The sequence below is a fragment of the Myxine glutinosa genome, chromosome 7 (genome assembly GCF_964187855.1).
Source record: "Myxine glutinosa chromosome 7, kmMyxGlut1.1, whole genome shotgun sequence".
In the NCBI taxonomy this organism is placed as follows: Eukaryota; Metazoa; Chordata; class Myxini; order Myxiniformes; family Myxinidae; genus Myxine; species Myxine glutinosa.
In genome coordinates this window covers 109,909,553-109,937,536 of record NC_136267.1, presented here as the reverse complement: position 1 = coordinate 109,937,536, position 27,984 = coordinate 109,909,553, and the positions used below count along the sequence as shown (strand labels likewise).

The 27,984-nt window shown below is 44.1% G+C and overlaps 2 protein-coding genes across 3 annotated transcripts in view; one reads left to right on the top strand and one right to left on the bottom strand.

Moving 5' to 3' along the window:
- Positions 1-27,984, top strand: part of LOC137431586 (hyccin) — a 576,074-nt gene that overhangs the window by 482,835 nt on the left and 65,255 nt on the right. The gene's annotated exons all lie outside the window — the stretch shown is intronic.
- LOC137431584 (cilia- and flagella-associated protein 410) lies at positions 43-26,833 on the bottom strand. Of its 2 annotated transcripts, none has more exons than XM_068123063.2 (7): positions 26,616-26,833; positions 25,083-25,101; positions 22,673-22,719; positions 22,337-22,566; positions 13,663-13,813; positions 3,003-3,099; positions 43-508 (listed from the first exon to the last, which is right to left on the bottom strand). In XM_068123063.2, exons 1-7 carry the CDS (start codon positions 26,693-26,695, stop codon positions 407-409), a joined length of 726 nt encoding a protein of 241 aa, XP_067979164.1. In that variant the 5' UTR covers positions 26,696-26,833; the 3' UTR covers positions 43-406. The 2 variants fall into 2 exon arrangements, with proteins under 2 accessions (XP_067979164.1, XP_067979166.1); XM_068123065.2 differs by having other exon boundaries at positions 22,337-22,563; positions 26,616-26,795.

Here is a 27,984-nt window from a genome sequence, read left to right as displayed (position 1 = left end):
GACAGTGTTTATGTATGTGCAACACTTGGAAGACATGATTGATAAAGTTCTCGATTATGTTTATTCAATAATTTGTTGTTATGCCATTGTTGGTAAACATGTCAAATAATTTGGCTTAAAAAAAAACCCACAAAAAATAAAGATTAAATAATGAACGTAAACTGTATTTTTGATTTCAAGTACACTAAAACTGAACACGAACTATACTTTACTAACGAGCAGTAAATTCGTAAATCAGACCGAGCTACCCATGACTAACATTTAGTCATCTGCCTTCCCCCTTCCCCTCATCAATAGAGAAGTCAAACTCCACCTACGATTCAGTGATTTGAGCACACAGAATGATTGAGTGTCAATGCCCGTTTGTGATTATTGTGCTCTGATTGAAAGGTATGAGCTAACCGTGTTAGAGGCATAGCTTCTGTTCAGTTGTCCTGAGTACGATCTGCAGCTCTTCTTGCTTCAGCTCTTGTAAGAGCAGCAACACAGCCTCCAACACACAGCTCTTCTGCTGCCCCAACAGTGCACAACACAGAAGAATGTTAAACGATGCAGAAGAGGACGCCAAAACTCCATTTGTACATTTAAAAAAATAAAATTCTCAAAGTCAACTTATATCTGAATGAAAGGCAAAGAGCACGAGTTGCGTGAAATCGCGAAAAGCGGAGACATCTGGGAGCCTTAAAATCAATCACATTTGCAACATTTTACAATGAGCTACAGAAGTACTGTTCATGAGATTTCACAAAACAAAATACAATGAATAACAAGAACGGCACTCGGTAGAGCGCATACCTCTGCCAGGATGAACAGTTTATATTTTGTAGCCCACCGATAGGCCGGATCTGAACCTGAACAAAAATCTAATCGGCTTGTTCTTGTCGGTCAACCAACTCATCCACCAAGTTTCCTCTAAATCAGTCCACAACTTTGTGAGACATCATGCTATACTGTATATCGTTTTTGGCACTATCACTCAGTGGTGACAAATTACTTTAAAAAAAATTCCCTGATCCACATCTGGATTCTGATCTTCACCAAACTCCACTAATTTCGCCCTTGTCACATAAATTTCATCCAAATCCATTAACAAACTTTTTGAGACATCCTGTTCACACAGACAAACAGGCAGGGGTGAAAACATAACCTCTTCGGTGGTGGAGGTAAAAAGCAGGGGAGAACAGAGCAAAATGTCATGATAAACGATTAAAAATAGTTACCTGCATGGGACAGATGTCGTAGAAAGAAAGATTAGAATGGAGGCAGTAGAAAGACAAGACAGGCCCCCAATCTGTTTGTGATGTCGGAGAAAAATGCTCAACTTCAACAACGCTTCGAGCAGATTCCATTGATTTTTAGGGCCTTGAACTCCATGGTGTAAATAAGTAAAAGGTATGAGGCAGGTGCACCAGACCAAAGGGGGGAACAGTGCTCCAAGCTGTAGATTAAAGGCCTTGTAAAGTGTTAGAAGTCCGGATTTGCCAAGGAAACACTTGGCATGATGCACGCTGGCTTTTTAGGCCAACTCTGATGCGTGGATTGTCCAAGAGAGATCACAGCTAATGGTGAGGCCAGAAGTTTGAAGGACTAACCTTCTTTGAGATGTTTTCAAGACAGTTGATTGGAACATTCACCACACAATCCTTTCAGAAAGACAGTGCGAGAGTGAGAATTCTCAGGGTTGAAAGACATGCTCCAAGTGTTGGACCAGTTCCTGATTATATCGAGAGAGAGAGAGAGAGAGAGAGAGAGAGAGATATATATATATATATATATATAGAGAGATATAGAGATATAGATGCTGTTGCCTGCCTATATGAAGGGTGAGAGGTGTAATTGCAGAGGGTGGAGTCATCAATGAAAAGATGAGGTTTTTTCCAGAAATCAGAAAGATTGTTGATAAATATTAGGAACAAGACTGGGCCCAATACATTACCTTTGGGCACTCTGGCCTCGACAGGGGATGAGATGAGAAGATCCCATTGAGAGCCACATACGTGCTGACTACGGGAGTAGAGGGAGTCAGCAAGCTATGAGATGAGTTGGCCATGGAAGCCCGAGGCTGAGAGATTAGAAAGCAATGTGGAGCATCTCAAATGCTCAAGATATGTCCAAAAACTGACCCTGATCTCACATCTGAGATTGAGGGTCCCAGACATTGTTTGGACAGCAGCATGTCCAGCATGGAATGACTTGGGTTGGAAATCAAACTTAGGTGAAGAGAGGAGAAAGAGGATATTCAAGAGAGGCAAGGCAAGTTTTCAGAAAATGGATGGTGACTCCGTTTTGCGCCTCTTGTCGAAATTTAGGGTCGTCAGAAATGTTCTCACCTTGGGTGAGAAAGAGTATCTATGAGTCGGCCAGTGTGAGTGAATGAAGTAGGGACAGCCAATGAGGGGTTGGGTAGGAAACGTTAGAAAGCAAACAAAGTTGAGTCAATCGGCCTTCTCACAGGCAGTCAGCTGTGCTGTGGTGGCATTTGAGGTGAAGGAAGGGTGGGTTGGGCAGCATACAACGGAGATAGACGAAGAGTTAGAACCAGGAGTTTTCAACTCATTCCATCCAGCGGGTCAGGAATGCATAGAAGTCAAACAAACACACTTCTCGAATTACATATACGATATACTATCACAAATAAAACCCAAAATAACTCGACTTTAGACCCAGAATTAAATAAAATGGCGGAACACTTCAGCTGTGACATAGGAAAATAAGTGACAGTTTTGTGAGAATCAGTTCGTTCAGATCAAATTATGCAACTGAAGTTGAACTTCATTCATAAAATGCTCCCCAAAGCCATGATACCACCCATCCTCTACATTTGGATTACATTGAATATCCAGAAGTCCGAACCCTCCCCTGGACAAACACTGGGAAGGAGATTCAAACGAGTGTTTGTTCCAACTTTTAATTCGCGAAATGTATTTTTATATTCTCGGAGAAAGAGAAAGACTCGTGCATTAAAATTTCCACTTTGTGTTATTAAATACGTGCAACCTCACCTTTGAACTGCACGGCCTGCCAAGTAATAATGCAGGATTTGAGCAGGCAAACTTTTCTTCAGGAAGGGGCTTCAGACCAAGTTCCTCCCTAATCAGGCTGCAAATCACAAAACATTGCTCATTGACATGCCCATCGACATAGCACCGATTGCCAGCACGGTCACCAAGGCACCGCTCGTCAGAATGGTCGCCAGCACGGCCATCCATGCAACACAACTCACCAGCACGGCCATCCACGCAACAAAACTCACCAGCACGGCCATCCACGCAACACAACTCACCAGCCCGGCCATCCACGCAACAACTCACCAGTCCGGCCATCCATGCAACACAACTCACCAGCACGCCCATCCACGCAACACAACTCACCAGCCCGGCCATCCACGCAACACAACTCACCAGCACGCCCATCCACGCAACACAACTCACCAGCACGCCAATCCACACAACACAACTCACCAGCACACCCATTCACGCAACACAACTCACCAGCATGCCCATCCACGCAACACAACTTACCAGCACGGCCATCCACGCAACACAACTCACCAGCATGCCCATCCACGCAACACAACTCACCAGCATGCCCATCCACGCAACACAACTCACCAGCACGGCCATCCACGCAACACAACTCACCAGCACGGCCATCCACGCAACACAGCCATCCATGCAACACAACTAACCAGCACGGCCATCCATGCAACACAACTCACCAGCACGGCTATCCAGGCAACATAACTCACCAGCACGGCCATTCACGCAACACAACTCACCAGCACGGCCATCCACGCAACACAACTCACCAGCACGGCCATCCATGCAGCACAGCTCACCAGAACGGCCATCAGTGCCTCTTTTCAAATTTCTTTGTTTTATTCTGAGAAGCTTCCTACAAATTTCCCAACCTTTCAATTAACCTCACTCTTTTGTACACTCACAACCCAATTCTTCTGATTTGGTTTTCTAAAACAACCTTCAAATCTCCATTATGTCTTTACTTTTGGTTTACATGATGCATTAATTTTTCGCACATTCCTCCAGTTGACCAAATTGTTCCATAATTTTTTTTCTTGTGCATTTACTTTTTCATGTGACTGACCATTCGACACTCCAAAAGCAATGTGGACTTTTGTACAAGCATTCTTTTTAAAATATATATATTTAAAGAGTGTTTCACATCCAACTTTTTCCTCTTGGCATGAAAGGGATTAAATGCCCGTCAGATGATAACAGTTTACACACAAATTAACAACCAATTCCTGATCATGACCACTTGTCACAAATCTGCTCTTATTGACCAGGCTCACTGCAACCCTGTGGGAAGAATAACTTATCAATATCAGTTTTTTTTTGCTTTTTGTTGGATACAACATCGAGGCTCATGTAAGAGCTAACATCAATCACAAAAAAACAACAACAAACGGACACACAAAACATACAAAAAAGGGAGTGGGAGACAAGATGGGGAGAGAGAGGGAAGCACACAAGTACAACAGCAGAGAACAGGGACAACGGAAGATCTGTGGAAGGGGGGGGGGGGCTTGGGGGGAGGAGGCAGGGGAAGGTAGGGGAGGGGGAAGTATAAAACACATGGACACTGCTGGAACTTCCAGGAAATAAAAAAAGTCGGTATTTCAAAAAAAAAGTGGATTTGGGGTAAATTTACAGGGGCAGAAGATATCAAGGTTTTGGATGGGGGAAGATAAGAGATGGTGGTGAACAGCTGTTTTAAAGACCTAGAGGGAGGAGTGGGATTGAAGAGAGTGACGGAGTTTGTTCCAGAGGTGGGAGTAAAGAGGAACAAGCGTTATGCCTTGGTCCCCCGTCGGGGAAGTGATGTGAGTTGACAAAGTGGAACACGCAGAAAACATGCTATGATATGATATTTCGCTCACAAGCGTCAGACATACATGGAGGCGGCCATCTTGGATTTTGACGTGGCGACCCAATTTTCAATAGCGTTCTTCCTTATGCCGAGATACACCCACACACGAGAAGGTACTTCGCTTATTTTTCAAGATATTTCGCTCACAAGGTTCAAACATATATATGGTGGCGGCCGTCCTGGATTTTGACGTGGCGACCCACTTTACAATAGCGGTCTTCCTTATGCCGAGATACACCCACACACCAAATTAGAAGTTGGTACTTCGCTTATCTTTCACGATATTCTTCTCACAAGATTCGGACATACATGGCGGCGGCCATCTTGGATTTTGACGTGGCAACCCAATTTTAAACAACGTTCTTCCGTGTGCCGAGATACACCCACACACCAGATTAGAAGTTGGTACTTCGCTTATTTTTCGAGATATTTCGTTCACAAGGTTCAGACATATATATGGTGGCGGCCATCTTGGATTTTGACGTGGCGACCCAATTGTCAATAGCGTTCTTCCTTATGGCGAGATACACCCACACACCAAATTAGAAGTTGGTACTTCGCTTATTTTTCAAGATATTCATCTCACAAGGTTCGGACATACATGGCGGCGGCCATCTTGGATTTTGACATGGCGACCCAATTTTCAATAGCGTTCTTCCTTATGTCTAGATACACACACGCACCAGATTAGAAGTTGGTACTTTGCTTATTTTTCAAGATATTTCGCTCACAAGGTTCAGACATATATATGGTGGCGGCCTTCTTGGATTTTGACGTGGCGACCCAATTTTCAATAGCGTTCTTCCTTATGGCGAGATACACCCACACCAAATTAGAAGTTGGTACTTCGCTTATTTTTCAAGATATTCATCTCACAAGGTTCGGACATACATGGCGGCGGCCATCTTGGATATTGACATGGCGACCCAATTTTCAATAGCGTTCTTCCTTATGCCTAGATACACACACACACACACACCAGATTAGAAGTTGGTACTTCGCTTATTTTTCAAGATATTTCGCTCACAAGGTTCAGACAAATATATGGTGGCGGCCATCTTGGATTTTGACCTGGCGACCCAATTTTCAATAGCGTTCTTCCTTATGGCGAGATACACCCACACACCAGATTAGACGTTGGTACTTCGCTTATTTTTCAAGATATGCAGGTTACAAGGTTCAGACATACATGGCATCAGACATACATGGCGGCGGCCATCTTGGATTGTGACGTGGGTTGCACCCACACCAAATTCGAATGCGGTCCTTCGCTTTCGCATGCACGCACGCCCGCCCGCACACGCACGCATGCCCGCACACACGCACGGACGGACGGAGGGGAAAGCCATAGTCCCCCTTTCGCTCCGCTGAGCGACGGGGGACAATGAAGGGGTGAAGGTGAGCAGAGAGTCTTGATTTTGGCAATTTCACCCGAAGAGGGTTGCTGGCAGATCTTGTGCGACCTACACTACTCACAATAAGTTAGGGATATTGTGGGAGTGAGTTAATTTTTTTATAGGGGTTAGGGTTATGGTATTGAAATCAAGAATGCTGTGTTTTTTCACACATTAATAACCATAGAATGAGGACCAACAACTTTTTTCAACATAATTAATACACAAAATCAACCACACCGAAGAACCTGCCAATATCCCTAACTTATTGTGAGTAGTGTATTGGAATATTTGGGGGGCAGAGCACAAATAGAGCTGGGGGAGCTAGGCCAGATAGGAGTCGGTAGAAGACAGAAAGACCACCTACCTGCCTGCGGTGAGTGAGTGAAAGGTCCTCGGAGTTAGCTTCATCGGGGGAGATTCCAACGATTCTGAAAGCTTTGGTTTCAACAGCGTGAGGACGAGCGAGGTGTGAGGCATGAGCACCAGCCCAGAGGGGAGAACAGTATTCCATTGAGCTGCGGATGAAACCCTTGTATGTGGTGAGGAGCTCAGGTGTGCCAAGGAAGGACCTCGCACGACAGAGGATGCCCAGTCGGCGACTGGCTTTGGTGGCCAGCTTGGAAATGTGGTTTTCCCAGGAAAGATCATGGCAGATAGTGAGACCCAAAAGATTGAGTGACAGAACTTCTTGGAGAGGATTGTTCAGAAAGTCGATGGGAGGGTTGTCCAGTCGGTCTTTTCGGAGAGACATCGTAAGAGTGAGAGATTTGTCAGGATTGAAAGACATGTTCTACTTGTTTGACCAGTCTGTGATTTTGTCTTGGTTTGCAGAGGGTGGGGAGGCTTCAGACTGCCGATCTGAGATATGAGGAATGGAGCGGCAGAGTGTGGAGTCATCAGCAAAGAGATGGAGAGGATTTTCAAGAGAGTCAGAGAAATCATTGATGAAGACCAGAAAAGCACAGGGCCCAGAACACTGCCCTGAGGAACTCCAGCCTGAACAGGAAGGGGAGATGAGAAACCCATTCAGGGCCACACATTGACTACGACCAGAGAGGAAGTCCGCAAGCCATGCGTGGAGATTTCCATGGATACCACAGGGGGAGAGTTTGGTGAGCAGAGCTGGGTGCCAGACCGTATCGAAGGCACGTGATATGTCAAGGGAGACAGCTCCAATTTCCTGTTTGGCATTGAGGACCTCCATCCATTGTTGAGACAGCAGAAGCAGCATGTCCAGAGTAGAGTGAACTGGTCTGAAACCAAATTGATGATCAGAGATCAAGCCATTGGAGAAGAGGAAAGATTTGATATCCGAAGCAATGATGGATTCCATGACCTTGCTGATAATTGGGAAAAGGCTGATTGGTCTGCAGTTGCAAGGATCTGTTGTTGCACCTTTTTGTGTAAAGTGGTAATGTTGGCTGATTTCCAAGCTGATGGTAGATGACCTTGAGCATAATAGAGGGTGAAGAGAACAGAGAGAGGGTGAGATAGTGCGGCAGAGCAGGATTTTAGGACCCGTGGGCTGATGCCGTCTGGTCCAGTTGCAGAATCATGAAACGGATGAAATGGATGAAATCATGAAGGATCATGAAATCAATGATCAGGATCAGGAAGGATCATGATCATGAAGGATCACGCAAATCATGAAATGGATGAATCGAGGATTGACAGAAACTTCTCCACCTTGTCAGGAGAGAAGGACACAGAGTCCAGGAGCAGCTGGGTATGACTGGGTACAGTGGGTACAGAGAGGGACGGGTTTGGGACACAAGATTTAGGGGCAAACACAGAGTTGAGGCAATTCCGCTTATTCACGTGCAGAGTCAGCTGTTTTGCCGTTTGAGGTAAGGGAGGGGATGGAAGAGGAACAAACACCAGAAACAGATTTGACCAGACGCCATCAAGATTTGGAGGAGGGAGACAGGTTTGAGAGTCCAGTCTTGAGACGACAACAACAACAACAAAAGGCATTTAAAGGCCATTTTCCCTGCTGGAGTGGGGGTTAGCCTTGCGGGCCCCAAGACAATCTTCTCCATTTTGCCCTATTTTCTGAATCTCCCCTTGTTAACCCCCTTGCCCGCATTTCTTCTTCCACCACCTTTAGCCAAGTCTTTCTCGGTCTTCCCTGTCCTCTACTTCCTTCTCTATTTATTTCCATCACTATTCTCAACCAGTCACTTTCATCCTTCCTCAACACATGAACAAACCATCTCAACCTGTTTCTCTTCACAGCAACCATCACAGGCTCTATTCCCATCATCTTTCGCAATTCATCATTTGTCTTCCTCTGTCTCAACCATGCTCCGCACATCCACCGAACCATTCGCATTTCCACCCTTTCCAGCCTTCGTTGCTGCTCTCTGTTCATTACCCTTGTCTCACTCCCATAAATCATAACACCTCTCAAACATGCAGCATACACCTTTCCCTTCAGCTTCAACGACACTCCCCTCCTCGTCAGCACGCCACTCAGTTCCCGAAACTTCTTCCATGCACATCTCACTCTAGCAACCGTTGCCGAGTCTGATCCACCTTCTCCATTCAGCATGTCTCCTCGGTAGCAAAATGTTTTCACACCTTCTAGCTTCATGCCGTCTCCAAGATCCAACTCAACATTTCCTCCATCTGCAGCTCCCTCTGTGCACACCTTACACTTGAATGTAGCTGCCAAACTGGTTAATGACCCTCTCAGACCACTACATTTTTGATGAACCCACTTCGCGCACATTGTACATTGAATGGAGTTCACGCCGACACCCTTCCTGCACACAGCACACGGCCACTTCCCAGTTCTTTCTACCTCACCACATGCTTTACCACTTGCCATCACCTTCGTTTTTCCGATATTCACCTTCAGACCTTTTGTCTCCGTACATTCCTTCCACTTGTTCATCTTCTCCTTCAGTCCATCCATACTTTCCGCAATCAACACCAGATCATCTGCAAACAACAACTCCCACGATAAACCCTCCTTTACATTCCGAGCCAGCACCTCCATCACAGCTACAAATAGTAGTGGACTTTGTACCGAGCCCTGATGCACTCCAACCTTCACCTCAAAATCACCACTGTTCCCGTCCTTCGTCCTTAGAGCTGTGCGCCCTCTCTCGTACATTGCCATCGTACATGGACTGTCGCTCGATACAAGCCACAGTCCAGAGGGTCACCTTTCCCCTTGTATAGAGGGACGAGGGTACTCGGTTCCCAAGCCACTGGAATGCGGCCTTCTTTCACCACCAGATTACAGATCTCTGTCATTCTCTTCACACCTCAACTTCCCGCTGCCTTCAACATATCTCCCACAACTCCCGTCGGCCCTCCCACTTTTCTACTCTTCATTGCTTTTGTCGCTTCCTCAACTTCCTTCTCAGTTATCTTCTCTGCCATTCCTAAAACTGGGTTACTCTCGAGGTTGCCGTCCCATTCATTCTCTGCATTCAACAGTATTTCCATATATCTCTTCCATCTTCCTGTAATTCCATCTGGGTCCACAACGATTTGTCCCACTTCATCCTTCAAGCAACTCACCCCCATCACATCATTCCTCTCTTCCGCTATCTGCTTTGCAATCCTGAATACCGCTCTCTGACCCTTTTCCGAATCCAAGCGTTTTCCGAACTTTTTCCTACATCTTTCTTTGCAGATGCTTGATGGCTGCTTGAAGACCATGCCAGTCAGCCTGAGTGAAATGCCAGACTCGTCGTCTTGAGAGGAGAGAGATATTGTTTCTTGGCTCTCCTGAGGGTAGACAAACTTGTTCCGAGCTTTTTGAAAGGAACTGAGATTTTCTTCAGTTGGATTAGCCTTCCATGAGGTGAAGGCAAGTTGCTTCATGGCAACTGCCTCACCACAAGCTTCAGTGTACCATGGACAGGTGGAAGGTTATGATAACTGAAGACAAGATGGGATAAATCTGTGCATGAGAGAGAGGTTTACTTTGGAAGAATTCCCAGGAAGAATTTATGTCAGAGGCAGTAGAGATGGGAGACCAGTCCAGATGATTGATGGCTGCTTGAAGACCGTGCCAGTCAGCCTGAGTGAAATGCCAGACTCGTCGGCGCTGAGAATGGCCAGATAGATATCCACTTTAACAAGGAAATGATCAGAATAACCGATTGGAGCAGAAGAAGAGCAGCAGACATTTGCAGGGAAGTTCGTCATAACCAAAGTTCCAATTATCATGTGCAATGTGGCCAACTGACCAAGTCTGTGGAGGTGATCAACTCAACAGTTTGTACAGCAATCATCATCATTTCGTATGTAGCCTATGGCTGCTGGTTGCATCATTACTGGGAGCGTCGCTGTGCCACTGATGCATTGCCCCCTGTTTCCAGTAGGCTGGTACTCGTTTTGCTGACTTCGGAAGGATGACAGGCTGAGTCAACCCAACTGGTGTTATTTAACAGCACGACAGGCTCAAACTCGAGACCCCAAGATCTCAAACCAGCCAACTTAACTGTTAAGCCAATACCAGACTTGTACAGCAGTGTGATAGACTTGAGAAGGACCGACTTTACAAAACAAAAATTTAAAATGTACTACGTTCAAGTGGAGTTTTCACTATGTAAAGGGACCATTTGTCAGACATAAAATCGACGGATAAAAAAAAATACAACACTATTTAAAATCCAACAAATAAAATCACCATACACAGCAAACCATTCCTGGTGTTGGCTTAGCGGTTAGGGTGCCGGCTTGGGATCCTAGGATCCTGGGTTCGAATCCCGGTCGATCGCTGAATTAACGCCAGGGGGGTTGACTCAGCCTGTCATCCTTCCGAGGTCGGCAAATTGAGTACCAACTTGCTGGGATGAATGATCACGGTGTGTACCCCGGTTTAGAATAGGTACACCGTATCCCTGCGCATTGTAAGAGCGTGACCAAGGGTTGGCGTCAGGAAGGGCATCCGGCCATAAAAACATTGCCTCAAACAGGGAACCATGATTGTCATGGGGTCCGCAAGGCTAACCCCCGCTCTAGCGGGGAAAATGGCCTTAAAATGATCATTCATTCAGTCATTCAACAGCAAGCCTGGTCTGGTCTGGTCTGGTATGCCAAATGACAAAAGAGCAGGAAGTTTACAGACTACCAAAGGAAATGAGAGAAGGGGAGAGGTAGACATACACAAAGAGGAATAACTCAAAGTTAACAACGGCCTGGGGAGGAACAGAATGGGAAAGAATCAGCACACGGAGAAGAGATCATGGTTGGATTAACATGGGTGAGTGCACGAGGTGGTGATTGACAGCAAAATTTTAAGGATGAGTACACCTCTGCCACCTTAGGTGGATGGCGGTTATGTTTTCACTCCTGATTTTCTGTCTGTAAGCAAGATATCTCAAAGTTGTGGAAGGATTCAGACGAAACTTGGTGGACATGTTGGGTGTGTGACAAAGAAAAATTGATTTGACTTTGGTCAGGAATTGGATCTGGATAGTATAATTTTCAAAGTGATTCTTCACAATTGAGAGATCGGATCAAAAACGATATGCAGCATGATATTTAAAAAAGTTAGGGATGGGTTATGACAAAACCTGATGGATAAATGAGTTGGGTCGGTGATACGAACAAGCCAATTCCATTTTGGTTCAGGTCCGGATGCAGATCTGTCATATCAGTGGGATACAAAATGTCAACTGTTCAGCCTGGCGGGGGTATGCACTCTACCAAGTGCTGTTCTCGGTCACACATGGTACCAACGGCAATCTGTCAGTGAGACATGGAAGAGGACAATAAATGTGGCATGAAGTCGATGTATTTCGTCAGTGATGTCTCCACAAGATCATGGGCACCACCTGGAGAGACATCACCAATGAGGATTTGCTGGCACAGAGAGGACAACAACACCTGACAGATATTGTGATGGAGAGACATCTGAGGTTGGAAGGTCATATCCTACAACTACCCGAGAGGCAACTTGCTAGAATCGCCACTGAATTGATCCACCTGGTGGGAAAAGAAAGAGATGGAGGCCAAAAAGGACTCGGAGGAGTACCTTCACAGAAGCCTTGAATGAGAGGGAAACCACCTAGAACAGAGCAAAAGAGCTGGCTTGGAATCTGATTCATTGGAGATGATTTGCTGCCCTAATGTCCCGAGTGGGACGGGAGTAACTAACCAACTCGGATTTTTTCTTCATGCAACCTCCCCCCACTTCCCCACAATCAATGACTGTTTGAATGCATTCATTGCTTCATCATCAGCCTTTTTGCAAGAACAACTAATTTCTGATACATTTTGGAAATAGTCGGACCCCGCTATTTGCGGTTCCGCTATTCGCGGGTTCTGCGTATTCACGGTTTATAAAATACGACCTGTTTGTCTATTCGTGGAAAAGTGTCCCGTGAATTATTGTTTTTTTTTTTCTATTCGCGGCCGTATTCCGCAATTTTTTTTCAGGGGCGCAAAAAAAAAAAATTCACGAGCCACTACCTTGACACATTTATGAAACCCATCTTTCACCAGCCATGCATAAAGCAGCTGGACGTTAGCAAAAAGAAATCTACAAGCCACGAGCATGACGTGCTTCTACATTCACTGCTGTGTGCTTTGTGTTTTCATGGCTTTCGCAGCCGCGAATTTTAGCCGCACTATAATCGAGAGCTTCGCAGGATGTTCCACCAGCTGCATAACACGTCATCCCCACGAGTAACTGTACAGAATGAAAACACTCCACAGCATCTATTAGTGCAATTAGCTGTCTCCTTTTTCCCCATTGAAACTGGCGCATGGCATGCATTCACGGATTATCGTTGACATTCGCGGGATTTGCCTCGCCATTTGCGGGATTATCGCCGACATTTGCGGGTTTTGTCTCGCCATTTCCAGGACTTTCATCGACAATCGCGGATTATCGTCGACATTCTCTGGATTTGCCTCACCATTCGTGGATTTGCCTCACCATTCGTGGATTTGCCTCACCATTCGTGGATTTGCCTCACCATTCGTGGATTTGCCTCACCATTCGTGGATTTGCCTCACCATTCGTGGATTTGCCTCACCATTCGTGGATTTTGCCTCGCCATTCGCGGTTTATTCCTCTCTATTCACTTATTTTCGCGATTCGGGAACCTATCCCCCCTTTTTACATTGAAACAATGCCCCACCATTCGTGGTTTCACAATTCACGGCATTTTCCAGGAACGTATCCCCCGCGAATAGCGGGGTCCGACGATACCTAGATGAGCAGCAGTACTGATAATGATACACACAAGCCTTTATACCTGTAGAACTTGTGGAAAAATAAACCATCACAGGCAAAATGTAAACTTAGAGCTTTGTTAAAACAGCACCAAGAGCTATTGCATATCAACTCAAAGCACGCACACGCACACACGCACACACACAAAACTTAAAATAAACTGTCATTTACTTTGTCTCGGCCAGGTCAAATCGAAGAGAGTCCCCTGCTGCAGCTTGAATATCTTCAGGAACGTTTTCAAACGCATTGGAGGCTCGAATCGACACAGGGGGTATCGTCTTTCCTTCTTGCTGGGCCAGCAACCGTTCTTCCTCTGTAACGGCTACACATCAGCGTATTATGTGCATAATGTGCTGAAATACGAACGGTATGCAGCGAATAGTGTGTGCGACAGATTTCATTTGCCTAAATAAGTAGTTCATGTCACAACTAAGAAAATACTTAATCTCAATCTGAATTGCATGTCAGTGAGTGTGATGACATCACACATCACAATGGTGCATTATACAGACTTGGCATTTAATATGGAATAATTTTTTTGTGGGGGTGAACTTACTTTTCAAGATGACTTAGAACCAAAAGTTCATTGGAATTATGTTGAAATTATTCGAGATTTTGTTAATGTGACCTTCAAAAGAAACAAAAACCACATTGGACATTTCGAAGCAAGTAAATTGATCCTTGAAAGTGATGTAAACTGATATCGAACTCAATTCACGGACAGTACTGTGTTAAACTTCTGTGCGTTTTCCAGAACTATCTCTTTATTTTGCACATTAGCCAAAAATTTTTTTTAACAAAAACAAAAGTTAAATTACGACTGGGATTACGGACAGTAAAATTACAGTTCAGTACTTCGTATAACCCCCACGAGCATTCAGGAGAGCACGTACACGTTGAGGCATGCTGTTCACGAGATTTGCCAAGGTTTGGACAGGAATCGCTTGCCATGCAGTTACAATAACCTGCTGCAATTCATGCACAGAGGCAGGCTGCTGGTCCAAGTTGTCGATTTGACGCGTTAATTCTGCCCACAAGTTCTCTGTCGGATTCATATCCGGGGACATGGCAGGCCACTCCATATGCTCTACACCACGGTCAGCAAGAAAGTGTTGGATCATGCGAGCACGATGAGGCCGTGCATTGTCATCTTGGAAGACAAAGTTTCATCGAAAGGCTGCACAAACAAATGGAAGCAATGTTTCTTCCAGAATGGCCCTGTGCTTGAACAGGTTCAGGTTTCCATTGAGAACAACCAGGTCAGTTTTGCCCCCTGCATGAATAGCAGCCCAAACGGTCACCCCACCACCTCCAGCTTGGACTCTTGGCAGTATACAATCTTCGTTGTAGGCTTCATGCACTTGTCTGCACACTCGGACGCGGCCATATTGACGATAGACCAGCAATCTTGACTTGTCACTGAAGATCACGTGATTCCAGTGTCCTGGCTGCCATTGACGGTGCTCTCTGGCCCACTGCAATCGGCGCTGGCGGTGTTGTCTGGTCAGTCGTGGCTTTCTCAGTGGACGCCTGTCACGATAGCCTGCTTGAACCAGTCGTTGGTTGACTAGCCTTCTGGATACAGGCACATTTGTCAGTTGCTGCCACTCAGCCCTAAGCCTATTAGCTGACTTGGTACGGCCATTGCGGACTAACCGGTGCAGCTGGCGATCATCCCTCCTTGTGGTTCTGCGGGGACGTCCTGACCTCGGTATTGGAGTAGGGACACCCCTCTGAGCATTTCCTTTCAGGATCTTTGACACCTGACCTTGAGTGATGCCATACTGCCGAGCAATAGCACGCTGTTTCATGCCGGAATTTCGTAAAGCCACCACTAAATGACAAGCAGCATTGTAGAGTTGACGGACCATCTCCAGGGGAAGCGGCAATAACTTTTGTAGACATGCAGCAGTTGTTTTCCACTAATACAGAACGCAACAACCCTTATATACCCGATTGTGAAGCCAATCGTCAAATGTACCTGTCCGTACATTTTGTCATGCCACCTGTGATATAATCCTGTTATTGACTTCTTGCTGCGACAGACAATCAGTGACATGGTTCTTTTAACAAAGAAATCACCGAAGCGTAAAAGAAACTCACCAGATTGATATACCGAGTTCAGAAAGTAAACCCAAGTCAAGAAAAAAAATAAATTCCATATTAAATGCCAAGTCTGTAGTTCAATTGTTTTTTGGGTAACAAAAACAAACAAACATACGAGTCGAGTGAATAAGTTAGGAACTTTTGGAAAGCAGAAATACACCATTTTATGGATCTCCGTGCCATCCCCCCCACCACCCCCACTCTCCACCCAACCCTGTAGGTTTGATGACATTATTTGGCATTATCATTCTATCAGTTTACACCATTTCAAATAATACAGTTCCAGCTATTACTCGAAATTGTCATGAGCCAAAGTGCCTTAACCATCCCACCTGCACTGCAGTCTTAGTGAACCTTGCCGTTGCCCAACCTTGTGTAATGGCTTCCGCGTCAAAGGCTTATCATGATTGAGTGGCCCTTTTTAACACGTTCCCTTTCCATTGGCAAGTTTCTCGCCTTTGTGAAACATCAGATTATAGATACAGATTTACTTTGTCGAACTGAAATGCGATTGCCTCCTGACGATACAACCGAAAACGTAACGTCCTCCTGGTTATAACGTTTTCTCATCGTCCTAGAGAGCATGCCACAGGTGGAGGCACTGCATGCATCTCCAATTCGACTATTTTACCTCGCATTTGGCTCTTGCCACTTCAAATTCATTTTTAAAACAACTTTGCATCCATTTTGATTCACCTACAAGTTTAACAAGAATGACCGCACTGTGGTCACAATCTGTGACAAAATCTGGTAACTGGCCAATTGGGAAATGCGCATTTAAAGCACTCTTAAAAGTTGGACATGATTGCGAAACACACATTTAATGCGCTATTAAAAGATTAACTCGACACCTCTCATCCATGACAACCCCCTCCACGGTTATATCAGAACGTGCTGATTCTCAGTCCCTACATAATTGTTTAACCCCAATATGAGGCCGATCAAAAATTACGTAACGCTATTTTTCGGAAGGTGAGTACTGTGCATTATTATTGTGCCTGACAGGCTTGATTAAACCTTACTTATAATTTTTATTCGACACATGATTAGATTTTTTGGGGTCCTCTGTAAGTAACACTCGACCCAAGCAAAGCCAATGGAAATTTGGAGCAACAAACCTGGGCAGTGTATAATCAGCAGAGGCCTACAGGCCTGATGTCATAGGCCCACCAGAAAACCATGATTGTGGCCAAATTATTTTGTCGGCGCCATGGTAGGTAGAGTCGAGCGACAAATGTGGGTGGGGTCCAGCAGATGTCTGACCAATGGATGCACATTTCAAAAATTGATCCCCAACTACAGCAACAACAACCATGCGGAGCTCTTGTCGACCTGTGACATAACCATTCACAGAGCCCTAAAGCAATGTGCTTCATAGCTCAATAACTTTTGAGATTATATCTACATTTATCCTGAAATGATATCGACTCGACAAGATTTTCCAAGTCCATGATCCACCTTCACATTTTTATTTTTATTTTTAGAATTGGGAGATATTTTCAATCTAGGAAATATGTTTTCTAGTTTGTATACAACACCTAGGCTCATGGAAGAGCAAGAGAAACTTCAAAATCGAATTTAAATCACTATTACAACAGCTGACTTTAACTAGCTAAGCAATTTACTGCGAATTACTTCCAGGATTTAATGTTTTTATACTGTACTAAGCAAACTTTGCTGGATCTTACATTTTCTTCCGTGCTATCACCTACTTCCTTCTGTTTAGATCACCTGTTAGCTGTTAGTTAAGATGCAGTCCAGGCAATCATCGGCTACCCAAAGAAAGCAACTACTTTCCTGGAGATTGTGGTCTTCCACAATCCTCCACTTGGTATACTACAAAGATCATCCTACATTCTCTTTTGGAAACTCTTACAGTGCGTTTTCAAATGGTTACGGACTGCTCTCCTGAAAGTAAGACATGATATTTTGCATAGTGCTTGGGCGTGGGCGAGCAAGTATCAATGACAGTATTAAGTATCAATATGAGCTGTTTTTTGATACATTTGTCCATCCTCAATAGCGGACTTTCAAAATAACTTTTGCTGATTTTTAGAAGTTGATTCGTTATTTGCTTATATATTGCATAATTTTGTTTTTATTACCCTCGCTTGAGGAGAGGGTATTGCATTTGAATCAGTTTGTTACTTGGCAAAAAAAAAAAAAAAAATTTTTTGCAAGTATGTTGACCACTCCGGTTTGTGTGTGTGTGTTTGTTTGTGTGTTTGTCTGTCCGCTCACTTATACTTGCCTACAGGTCACAATTTTAAACCTATCTTCACGAAACTTCACCAAATGGTAGAGTTCGTGATCCGACAAAATCCTATATATTTTTGAGGTTAAAAGGTCAAAAGGTCAACAGACCAAAGGTCAACCACTTTTTTCGAATTTCTAAAATCCTCAATTTTCATCCAATTGACTTGAAATTTGAATAGGATATACACATCGGCTAACTGAATTCAACCACCAACTATTTGAGGTCAACATAGGTCACAAGGTCAATCGGCCAAAGGTCAACCACTTTTTTCAAATTTCTAAAATCCTCAATTTTCATCCGATTGACTTGAAATTTGAATAGGATTTTCATGTCAGCGAACTGAATTCAACCAATAACTATTTTAAAGATCAACATCGGTCATAAGGTCAACAGAGGCCAAAAGGTCAACAGAGGCCAAAAGGTCAACATAGGCCAAAAGGTCAACATAGGCCAAAAGGTCAACATAGGCCAAAAGGTCAACATAGGCCAAAAGGTCAACATAGGCCAAAAGGTCAACATAGGCCAAAAGGTCAACATAGGCCAAAAGGTCAACATAAGCCGAATTTCTAAAATTGTCACTTTTCATCCGATTAACTTAAAATTTGACGACGATTTGCATATCAGGTCATTGAATTCAACCACCAATTATTTTTGAGGTCAAAAGGATGCTCCACTGAGTGCCATGCTACTTTGTTCTGTTTTGCCAAGTGTCACTCACTCTATGAGTGACTTTGCATTTGGCTGTCCGCTCACTTATACTTGCCCACAGGTCACAATTTTAAACCGATTTTCACGAAACTTCACCAAATGGTAGAGTTCGTGGTCCGACATCCTATATATTTTTGGGGTCAAAAGGTCAACATAGGCCAAAGGTCAACCACTTTTTTTGAATTTCTAAAATCCTCAATTTTCATCCGATTGACTTGAAATTTAAATAGGATATACATATCGGCGAACTGAATTCAACCACCAACTATTTTTGAGATCAGCATCGGCCAAAAGGTCAACATAGGCCAAAGGTCAACAACCATTTCAAATTTCTAAAATCCTCAATTTTCATCCAATTGACTTGAAATTTGAAAAGGATTTACATATCGGCTAACTGCGATGAAGGTAACTCCAAGGGCCTTTCACTCACTCACCGCAGGCAGGTTGGTGGTCTTTCTGTCTTCTACAGACTCCTCTCCGGCCTTGCTCCCCCAGCTCTGTATTCTGTCCCCCAAATATTCCTACAGGTCGCACAAGATCTGCCAGCAACCCTCTTATGGTTAACCTGCCAAAATCTAGGCTCTCTGCTCACCTTCACTCTTTCATTCCCCTTTTCTCCCGCCTCTGGAACAAACTCCCCCACTCCCTTCAATCCCACTCCTCCCTCCAGGTCTTTAAAACAGCTGTTCACCACAATCTCTTATCTTCCCCCATCCAAAACCTTGATCTTTTCTACCCCTGCTAATTCACCCCAGATCCACTTTTTTGAAATTCCAACTTCTTTCCTGGAAGTCTTTGCAGTGTCCATATGTTTTATACCTCTCCCACCTCCCACCAAGCCCTCTCCCTCCCACAGTTCTCTCGATGTCCCTGCTCTCAAATGTTGTGTTTGTGTGCTTCCCCTTCTCTCCCCATCTTGTCTACCGCTCCCCTTATTATGTTTTATGTGTCGGTTTGACTTTTGTGTGATTTATGTTAGCTCTTTCACGAGCCTCGATCTTGTATATAAAAAAACTGAATTCAACCACCGACTATTTTAGAGATCAGCATAGGCCAAAAGGTCAACATCGGCCAAAGGTCAACCACTTTTTACTAATTTCTAAAATCCTCTTTTCATCCGATTGACTTTAAATCTGAATAGGATTTGCATTTCAGCGAACTGAAACCAACTACCAACTATTTTTGAAATCAGCATCGGCCAAAAGGTCAACATAGGCCAAATTTCTAAAATTGTCAATTTTCTCAGATTAACTTAAACTTTGAAGACGATTTGCATATCAGGTCACTGAATTCAAACACAAATTATTTTTGAGGTCAAAAGTATTGTCGACTGAGTGGCATTCTACTCTGTACTGTTTTAACAAGTGTTGCTCTATGAGTGATTTTATTACTTGGCAAAGAATTTTTTTTTTTTTTGCAAGTATGTTGCTCACTCCTGTTTGTGTGTGTGTGTGTTTGTGTGTTTGTTTGTCTGTCCACTCACTTGTACTTGCCTAAAGGTCACAATTTTAAACCGATCTTCACGTAACTTTACCAAATGGTAGAGTTAGTGGTCCGACAAAATCCTATTTCTCTTTGGGGTGAAAAGGTCAAAATAGGCCAAAGGTCAACCACTTTTTTCAAATTTCTAAAATGCTCAATTTTCATCCGATTGACTTGAAATTTGAATAGGATATACATAATCGGCAAACTGAATTTAACCGCCAATTATTTTTGAGATCAGCTTTGGCCAAAAGGTCAACATAGGCCAAATTGCTAAAATTGTCAATTTTTTTAGATTAACTTTAACTTTGAAGACGATTTGCATATCAGATCACTGAATTCAACCACAAATTATTTTTGAGGTCAAAGTATTCTCTACTGAGTGGCATTCTACTTTATACTGTTTTGCCAAGTGTCGATCTTTGAGTGATTTTATTTGTTTGTTTGTCTGTCTGCACAGAATATGATTTTCCCTGCAACCGTTGGTCTGATTGACCAGAATTTTTCACCATATGTGCAACTCCAGCTGTATAATTTTTAATGATAATTATGGCGTTATAGGTCACGTGGTATAGGCGCCATCTTGGAAAAACCAAAAAAAACTTTGCACCTCCATATCTCCGAAAGTGCTGCATAGAAAAACTTGACATTGCTCATTGTAAAGAGCTCTCCATGGGGAATAAAATATGTTAATGATGATGTCATAGGTGCCTCCATTATGACATCATAATTCGACAAGTACAAAACTTCATCGGATCATGATGAAATTTATTGAGCATCATCTAGGGATAAATCGGCAGAGAAAAAAAAAATTTAATCATGACGTCATCGGTCATGTGGTTCGGCCGCCATATTTGTTTTAACACAAAAGCCTTAAAAACCACTGAAAACACGTCCTGGCGAGGGTCTGCAATTTCTGATTGCTCTTTCTAGTTTTGACTTGTGTTGTGAGAGCTATTTATTTCCAGAAACCCTATTGAACATGCCCATTTCATTGTCATAGTCTTCTGTCTTTAAGGCATGAAAAGAATGGGCAAATAAACAAGCTATTCCATGACCATCTTTCTGCGAATTCGGAAAATCGGCATTCAACTGTTTGAAACCACAACCTCTGAGATGCCAATCATGTTTCATTACCATTGCATCATTTTATTCCCACCACATCATAGCCACTGAAAAATGTGTAAACCAATTGAAAACTAGAACGGCACTAGGTAGAGCACATACCTCCGCCAGGCTGAACAGTTTATGTTTTGTATCCCACTGATAGGCCGGATCTGGATCCGGACCTGAACTAGAATCGAATTGGCTTGTTCTTGTCACTTAACCAACCCGTCCACCAAGTTTATTCATAACTCGTCCACAACATTTTTGAAATATCATGTTATATATTGCTTTTCGCCCGGTCTCTCAATGGTTAAAAATCACTTAAAATTTTAAATAATTCTCGTATCCGAATCCATATTGAGATCTTCACCAAACTTGAATCAATTTGTCCTTGTCACACACCCAACCGGTCCACAAAGTTTCGTCCAAATCCGTCCATAACTTTTTGAGATATCGTGCTTGATATCGTGATTAAGATATGGCCTATCAGTGTGATACTAAACGTAAAATGTCCAGCTTAGTGGAGGTGTGCGCTAAACTAAGTGGAAGTGCCTGTTCCAGTTAATTACTGTTTTCCATATTCTCATAATAAAGGTTTGTTGAAAATTTGATGACAAAAGCTCAAATGGTAAACGAGCAAGCATGTGAAAAAGAAAGTGGATAAAGAAACAAAATAAAGAAACACAAAAGCAATTAAAATTAAAAAGCCGGCTGTCTCATGCTATGCTGCAATGGACAGACCAATAAGGACTATTTGTACTTGTGACTTTGCCCTTTTAATTTTTGACCCAATTATTAATTAGTCGTCTACATATTTTAATTGAAAATTTGGTGACAAAAGCTCAAACGGTAAAATAAGTTATGGCCTGGACAGAAACACACAGACACACACAATTGCAAAACATTGTCTCCTGCTACGCGGGTGGGCTAACCATTGCTGACTCAGCAGCAGTGCTTGGACATATAAAGCGAACGATTGCCTGAGCAATCAGATCCAAGGTCAAATGAGACAGACAAATTAGAAAGACCAAAAAACAGATTTGAAGATATCATTATATTTATGGAATTTGAACCTGAGGTGAACATTATGAAACAAGTTATTCAGAAATAATCAGCAAGCAAAGAAACAAAAGGCAGCCCCGCACCCCGTCCCCCTGACTGTCTAATCAGATGGGCTGTACGTACACCGATTGTCCAAAAGTTGCAAGTTGGGTAGGCAGCGCAGCACAGCCAGACGATAGGCAACAGGGTCGGAACCACAACATGGGTTCCCAGCCAACCAGAGCACACACAATCTGGGCAAGGCTTCAAGGAAGTGAAGTTCGCTGAGGCTGGTGATGCAGTTACCGCGCAAGTAGAGTTCCGAAAGGTGTTTGCAGCTGCTCAGGTCATGCAAGCTGGAAATACTGTTCCTGCTGTTCATGCAAGGAGAGATTCACCGACCACATTACAGAGCAACCCTTAATCTCTTTAATGTCATTGAAAACACCCAACTCAAAACGTGCATTTCCTTGTTCTTACCTCAATGTCAAAACCTCCAAGTTCTGTATTTCTTTCACCAAAGATACCTATTAAATACAATGACACACGAGGAAGTTTGATGCAAGACGATGCCATTTAGTCCATCAAGCCTGTACCACATTAACACCACATTAATTCAATCCAACAGTTCATAAGCTTTAATGGGAGCGAGACATGCGTAATGAACGTAGAGCAGCAACGAAGGCTGGAAAGGGTGGAAATGCGAATGGTTCGGTGGATGTGCGGAGTGTCGTTGAGAGAGAGGAAGACAAATGATGAATTGCGAAAGATGATGGGAATAGAGCCTGTGATGGATGCTGTGAAGAGGAACAGGTTGAGATGGTTTGGTCATGTGTTAAGGAAGGATGAAAGTGACTGGTTGAGAAGAGTGATGGAAATGAATGTCGAAGGAAGTAGAGGATGGGGAAGACCGAGAAAGACTTGGCTAAAGATGGTCGAAGAAGAAATGCGGGCAAGGGGGTTAACAAGGGGGGATGCAGAAAATAGGGCAAAATGGAGAACATTGTCATGGGGACCGCAAGGCTAACCCCCGCTCTAGCAAGGAAAATGGCCATAAAATGCATGTTGTTGTTGTTGTAGTTCATAAGCTTGAATTGGGGGAGGGATGCGTAGGGTGGAAAAGTGGCGATGAGAACAGTGGGGTAAGCACTGACGTCACCAGGGTGTAATAAGATCGTTAGGACAGTTCTGTCAGCCAATTCACCCAGACGCACTGAGGGCATAATCGCTCATTTACCTAGCTCAATTTGGTTTGTCCGAGGTCGATCGAGCGACACACCAGATTCCTCCTTCACACCGAGGCACTAAAAATTGCAACTGGAGCGGTTTGTCGCGTTCAATGGGGGATAAGATTAACCTTGGAAGCTAACCCTCCCGCCAAATCTGTCCCTTCTAAAACCAAGCAGTTTTATTGATAGTGCCAACTCGAATACACAATGGAGACGCAGTTCAATCACGTGTGTGCTTAGTAAATGGGGAAGGGAGAACAGGAAACATGAGAACATGACACTCAATTATATTAACAAGATGAAATACACACTCCAGGTTTTGTGCGAACAGATCATTATCAAGATAAGCCTTAACGGGCCCACAGACACACCACAGGAGGAAGACCAGAAGAAGAGACGACTTAAAATACCCATTGCGGCCTGCTCGGGCACCGCCAAGTTCCGTGTTTGGAGCCAATGCTCCACCAGCCCTGCTAGAGGGCCCAGCGCGCACCGCACTCTTACAGATGAGGGTGTGGGGTGACCCGCAAACTCCCTTGGGCTCTGCCACCTGGAATAGCAAACTCGGCACACTACACTTGACAACCCATTCGACCCCACCTGGACAACAGCTCTGGACTCTGCGAAACCCGACTGAACTATGGGAACCCCGATTGGAACAGTGGAACATCCATACTAGAACTAGGAACCGGACTGAGCTCTGACTGGATGTGGATGTGTGCTTTAATGGCTCCCACGACGCACCACACCATGATGTCGCCCCCACCGATTGCTGGTTCAGCCATATATAAAGGCAAACCCCTCCCCTGAGCCTCTCAAATGTCTAGGACTCGCCCTTCACGCCAAAACCTGCACCTCTGCACCACAACTTGCGTTTTCTCGTTGTTGTGAAGCCAAATTCCCCACAAAGCAAGACAGATTACAAAGGAGATAACATTAAAATGGTTGAGGGAGAAGCGGTTTCAGACACAAACATTAGGGAGGGAAGACAACAGCTTTTGATACAAATATCGACACATAATCCTTTACCACAATTAAATTACTTCACGCCAACGCTAAACATGCACTGTAACCAAATAAACAACCATTCCTTTCACGCCGTGAGGCACATTGGGCTGTCGAAGCAGTTTCATTGGCTAAGAAGTACAATTCTGGACGGGTCACCATTTTGAAAGGGGTTGTACACTTTCTTTCGGCACTGTATAAGGATGAGACGATACATACGATGTTTTTTAAAGTTACAAAATTGACATTGACACACCAAATTCAAAATTGACCTCCCCCACCCCACTCTTACTATTCCCATCAGCGAAGCGACTCTGCATTGCCTGGCAACGCGGGTACCTTTGATAGTATGTAATAATTATACTGCCCCTTACTCATACATTTTAATTACTATATTTAATCAGGTTCTACTGCATATTTCTGAAGCTACAGAAAAAGCATTCCCTGCACAAATGCAATTGTTCCACTGAATGCAACGCATTCCATGGAGAGATCATCGATAATCCATGAAAATATCACCTATTCCCATTATTTTAAGATCAAACATTTCCAAAAGATCATCGATACAAATATGGAGGCATTTTAGATGTTCGTTCCCTCCTTCCCCACCTTGATATTATTACCAACAACAAAAAAAAGGTTTAAACTGTACTTACATCATTTAGATCACTGCCCCTGTGGGAACAACAGTAAATATTAACAACATGCAACACGATAGCATAAAATTGTTGTTGAAAAATAACCAATTCTGGATTATGACCATCTACTTATTACGTACGTATGATTGACTGTTGGGGACAATAATGGAAACACTCCACCATATTTAAGTACATCGCAAATGTACATGCAATCATTTATATTGCTAAAGAAAATGTTTAATACAGAATTTTCCCAATCACATGAAAGCTATAAAGATATCACTCAATAACACGACCAATCATTGCAGGAATTTCAGGCAATTCAGACAATTCCAGGGGGAGGAATTGAAGGTCTCATTTACCTCTAACATGGGGGCACATGGTCCGAACAACCCACTCATATCACATCACACACCACATCCCACAACACACCATAACCCCCACATCCCATAAACATACACTGCTCCCTCAAATCCCACAACAAACCATACCCCCAAATCCCACAACAAACCATACCCCGAAATCGCACAACACACAGTACCCCCCTTCATATCCCATAACACACCACATCCCACAACAGACCATACCTTCCTCCCCCACCCCCCATCCCATAAACACACACTGCCCCCATTCATATCCCACAACAAACCATACGTCCAAATCCCATAACACACAATACCCACCCCCCCACCACACCCCCCAGATACCATAACACACTATAAAAATTCTGTAAACACACCATACCCCACCCCACCCCCACAAGATCCCATAACACACCATACCTTACCCCACCCCCTCACATCCCCTGACCCCCCCCCCCACCACCCCCCATAATACACCACACCCACACTCAAATCCCATAATGCACTATACCCCCCCCTCCTCAAATCCCATAAACACAACATACACCATCCCCAATCCCATAACACACCATACCCCCCCCCCCCCCAGATACTGTAACACACCATACACCCCCTCCTCCCCCCCAGATACCATAACACACCATACCCCCATCCCTCACATCCCATGATCCCCCCCCCCCCTCCGCCCCCACTCCCACCTCACATCCCATGATCTCCCCCCCCCCCCCACCTCACATCCCATGATCCCCCTCCCGCCCCCACTCCCACCTCACCCCAATCCCATGATCCCCTCCCGCCCCCACTCCCACCTCACATCCCATGATCCCCTCCCGCCCCCACTCCCACCTCACATCCCATGATCCTCCCCCCCTTCCGCCCCCACCTCACATCCCATGATGCGCCCACTCCCACTCCCACCTCACATCCCATAACACACTATCTGTATCCTGCACTCCACATCACACACGATATATATATATATATATTGATGGAGGTGTACGCGGTCTATAAATATAATCTAGGGCCTGCACTACTGCACACATTCGCATTCCTCTCTTGAGGACCGTTACCCTTCTTCTTCACACCTAAGTTACCATAACTGTACTTCCCAGTTACCACACAAATCCCATTCCTCCCTTGAGGAGCGTTACCCTTCTTCACACCCAAGTTACCATATTACTGTACTGACCACACATTCAGCCTCCGAACTGCAGACAAAGCCGGTGCTCGAGCTCGGGTGAGCACAAGCTGCCGAGAAAGTTTCCTCATTGTTCTCACCGGTGTCACACTCTCCCTTTCATAACAGATTTTTATTTTATGTACTTATACACGAGCACACACACGTCAAATGATTATAATCTCTCGAACAAACGCCATTAAACCCTCCAAATGGCGAAACTTCCGCATCAGGTTGCCCAGCAACGCAACATCCATACACCACCTGTAACCGCAACAGCAGCTACACCGCCACGCTACACATACGACTTCCCTTCCCAGGAAATTCAACGCAGGAGGCTATTAGACCCATAAAGCTCGCGCAATGGTTGCTAACCTATGGTTGTTTTCACGTGCTCTATATTTTTCATGGTGAGGTGAGGTACGACTCCAGGTCGATAAATGTCTGGTGAGGTATGACTCGACCGGGGTCGGATTCTAACCACCGACTGCCAAGACTCAGCGGACACACTGACCATTAAACGTGACGTCACCGATTTTGTCTCGAAATAAAAGTCGTGATTTATATTCGAGGATATTTTTACTGCATTTTAATATTCATTATCATGACGTCATAGGTCACGTGTACGGACGCCATTTTAGAAAACTGTTGCACCTCCACATTCTCCCAAATCGCTTAATGGAAAAAATTGAAACATGGCTCATTTTCAAGTACTACCCATGGGGAATAAGATATGTTAATGTGACGTCATAATTCGACAAGTCCAACGCTTCATCCGATCAGTATAAAAAAAATTTCTCTGCAACTGTTGATGCAATTTTCACCATAGGAGCGCTTCCTCCTGTACAATATTTTAATGATAATTATGACGTCATAGGTCATGTGGTACAGGCACCATCTTCGAAAAACCGAATGACGTTGCACCTCTATATCTCCGAAACCACTCCATGGAAAAAATTGAAACGTGGCTCATTGTAAAGAACTCTGCATGGAGAATAAGTGTTGTTGACAATGGCGTCATTGGTGCTTTAATTATGGCGTCATAATTCGACAGGGACAATGCTTTGTCTGGTCAGTTTGAAATTTCTTGAGCGTGATCTATGCAACAATTATATTAGAGAATATAAATTTATGATGTAATTGCTCACGTGGTCTGGCAGCCATATTGAATCAAGTAAAAACCCTTCAAAAACAAAAGAATTGGTTCGCACCATGTTGACTGCGCAGGGTAAGTATTCTATGAATACCATCTCGTTGAAGTTTGGAATTCTGTCACAATTAACTCGACCACTTCGACCAATCCCTTGTAAAAGAAACAAACAGCAGAATTCAGATTTTAACTTTTTGTTGACGAGACAATTACTCGGGGACATTTCTCTAC

Coding starts and splice junctions, on each gene's coding strand:
- LOC137431584 (XM_068123063.2), bottom strand. CDS start 26,695: ATGAGGAAACTTTCTCGGCAGCTTGTGCTCACCCGAGCTCGAGCACCG. Junction 3,100..13,662: donor TTTGACCTGGCCGAGACAAA/GTAAATGACAGT, acceptor TGTGATTTGCAG/CCTGATTAGGGAGGAACTTG. Junction 509..3,002: donor GCAGGCCGTGCAGTTCAAAG/GTGAGGTTGCAC, acceptor TTGGGGCAGCAG/AAGAGCTGTGTGTTGGAGGC.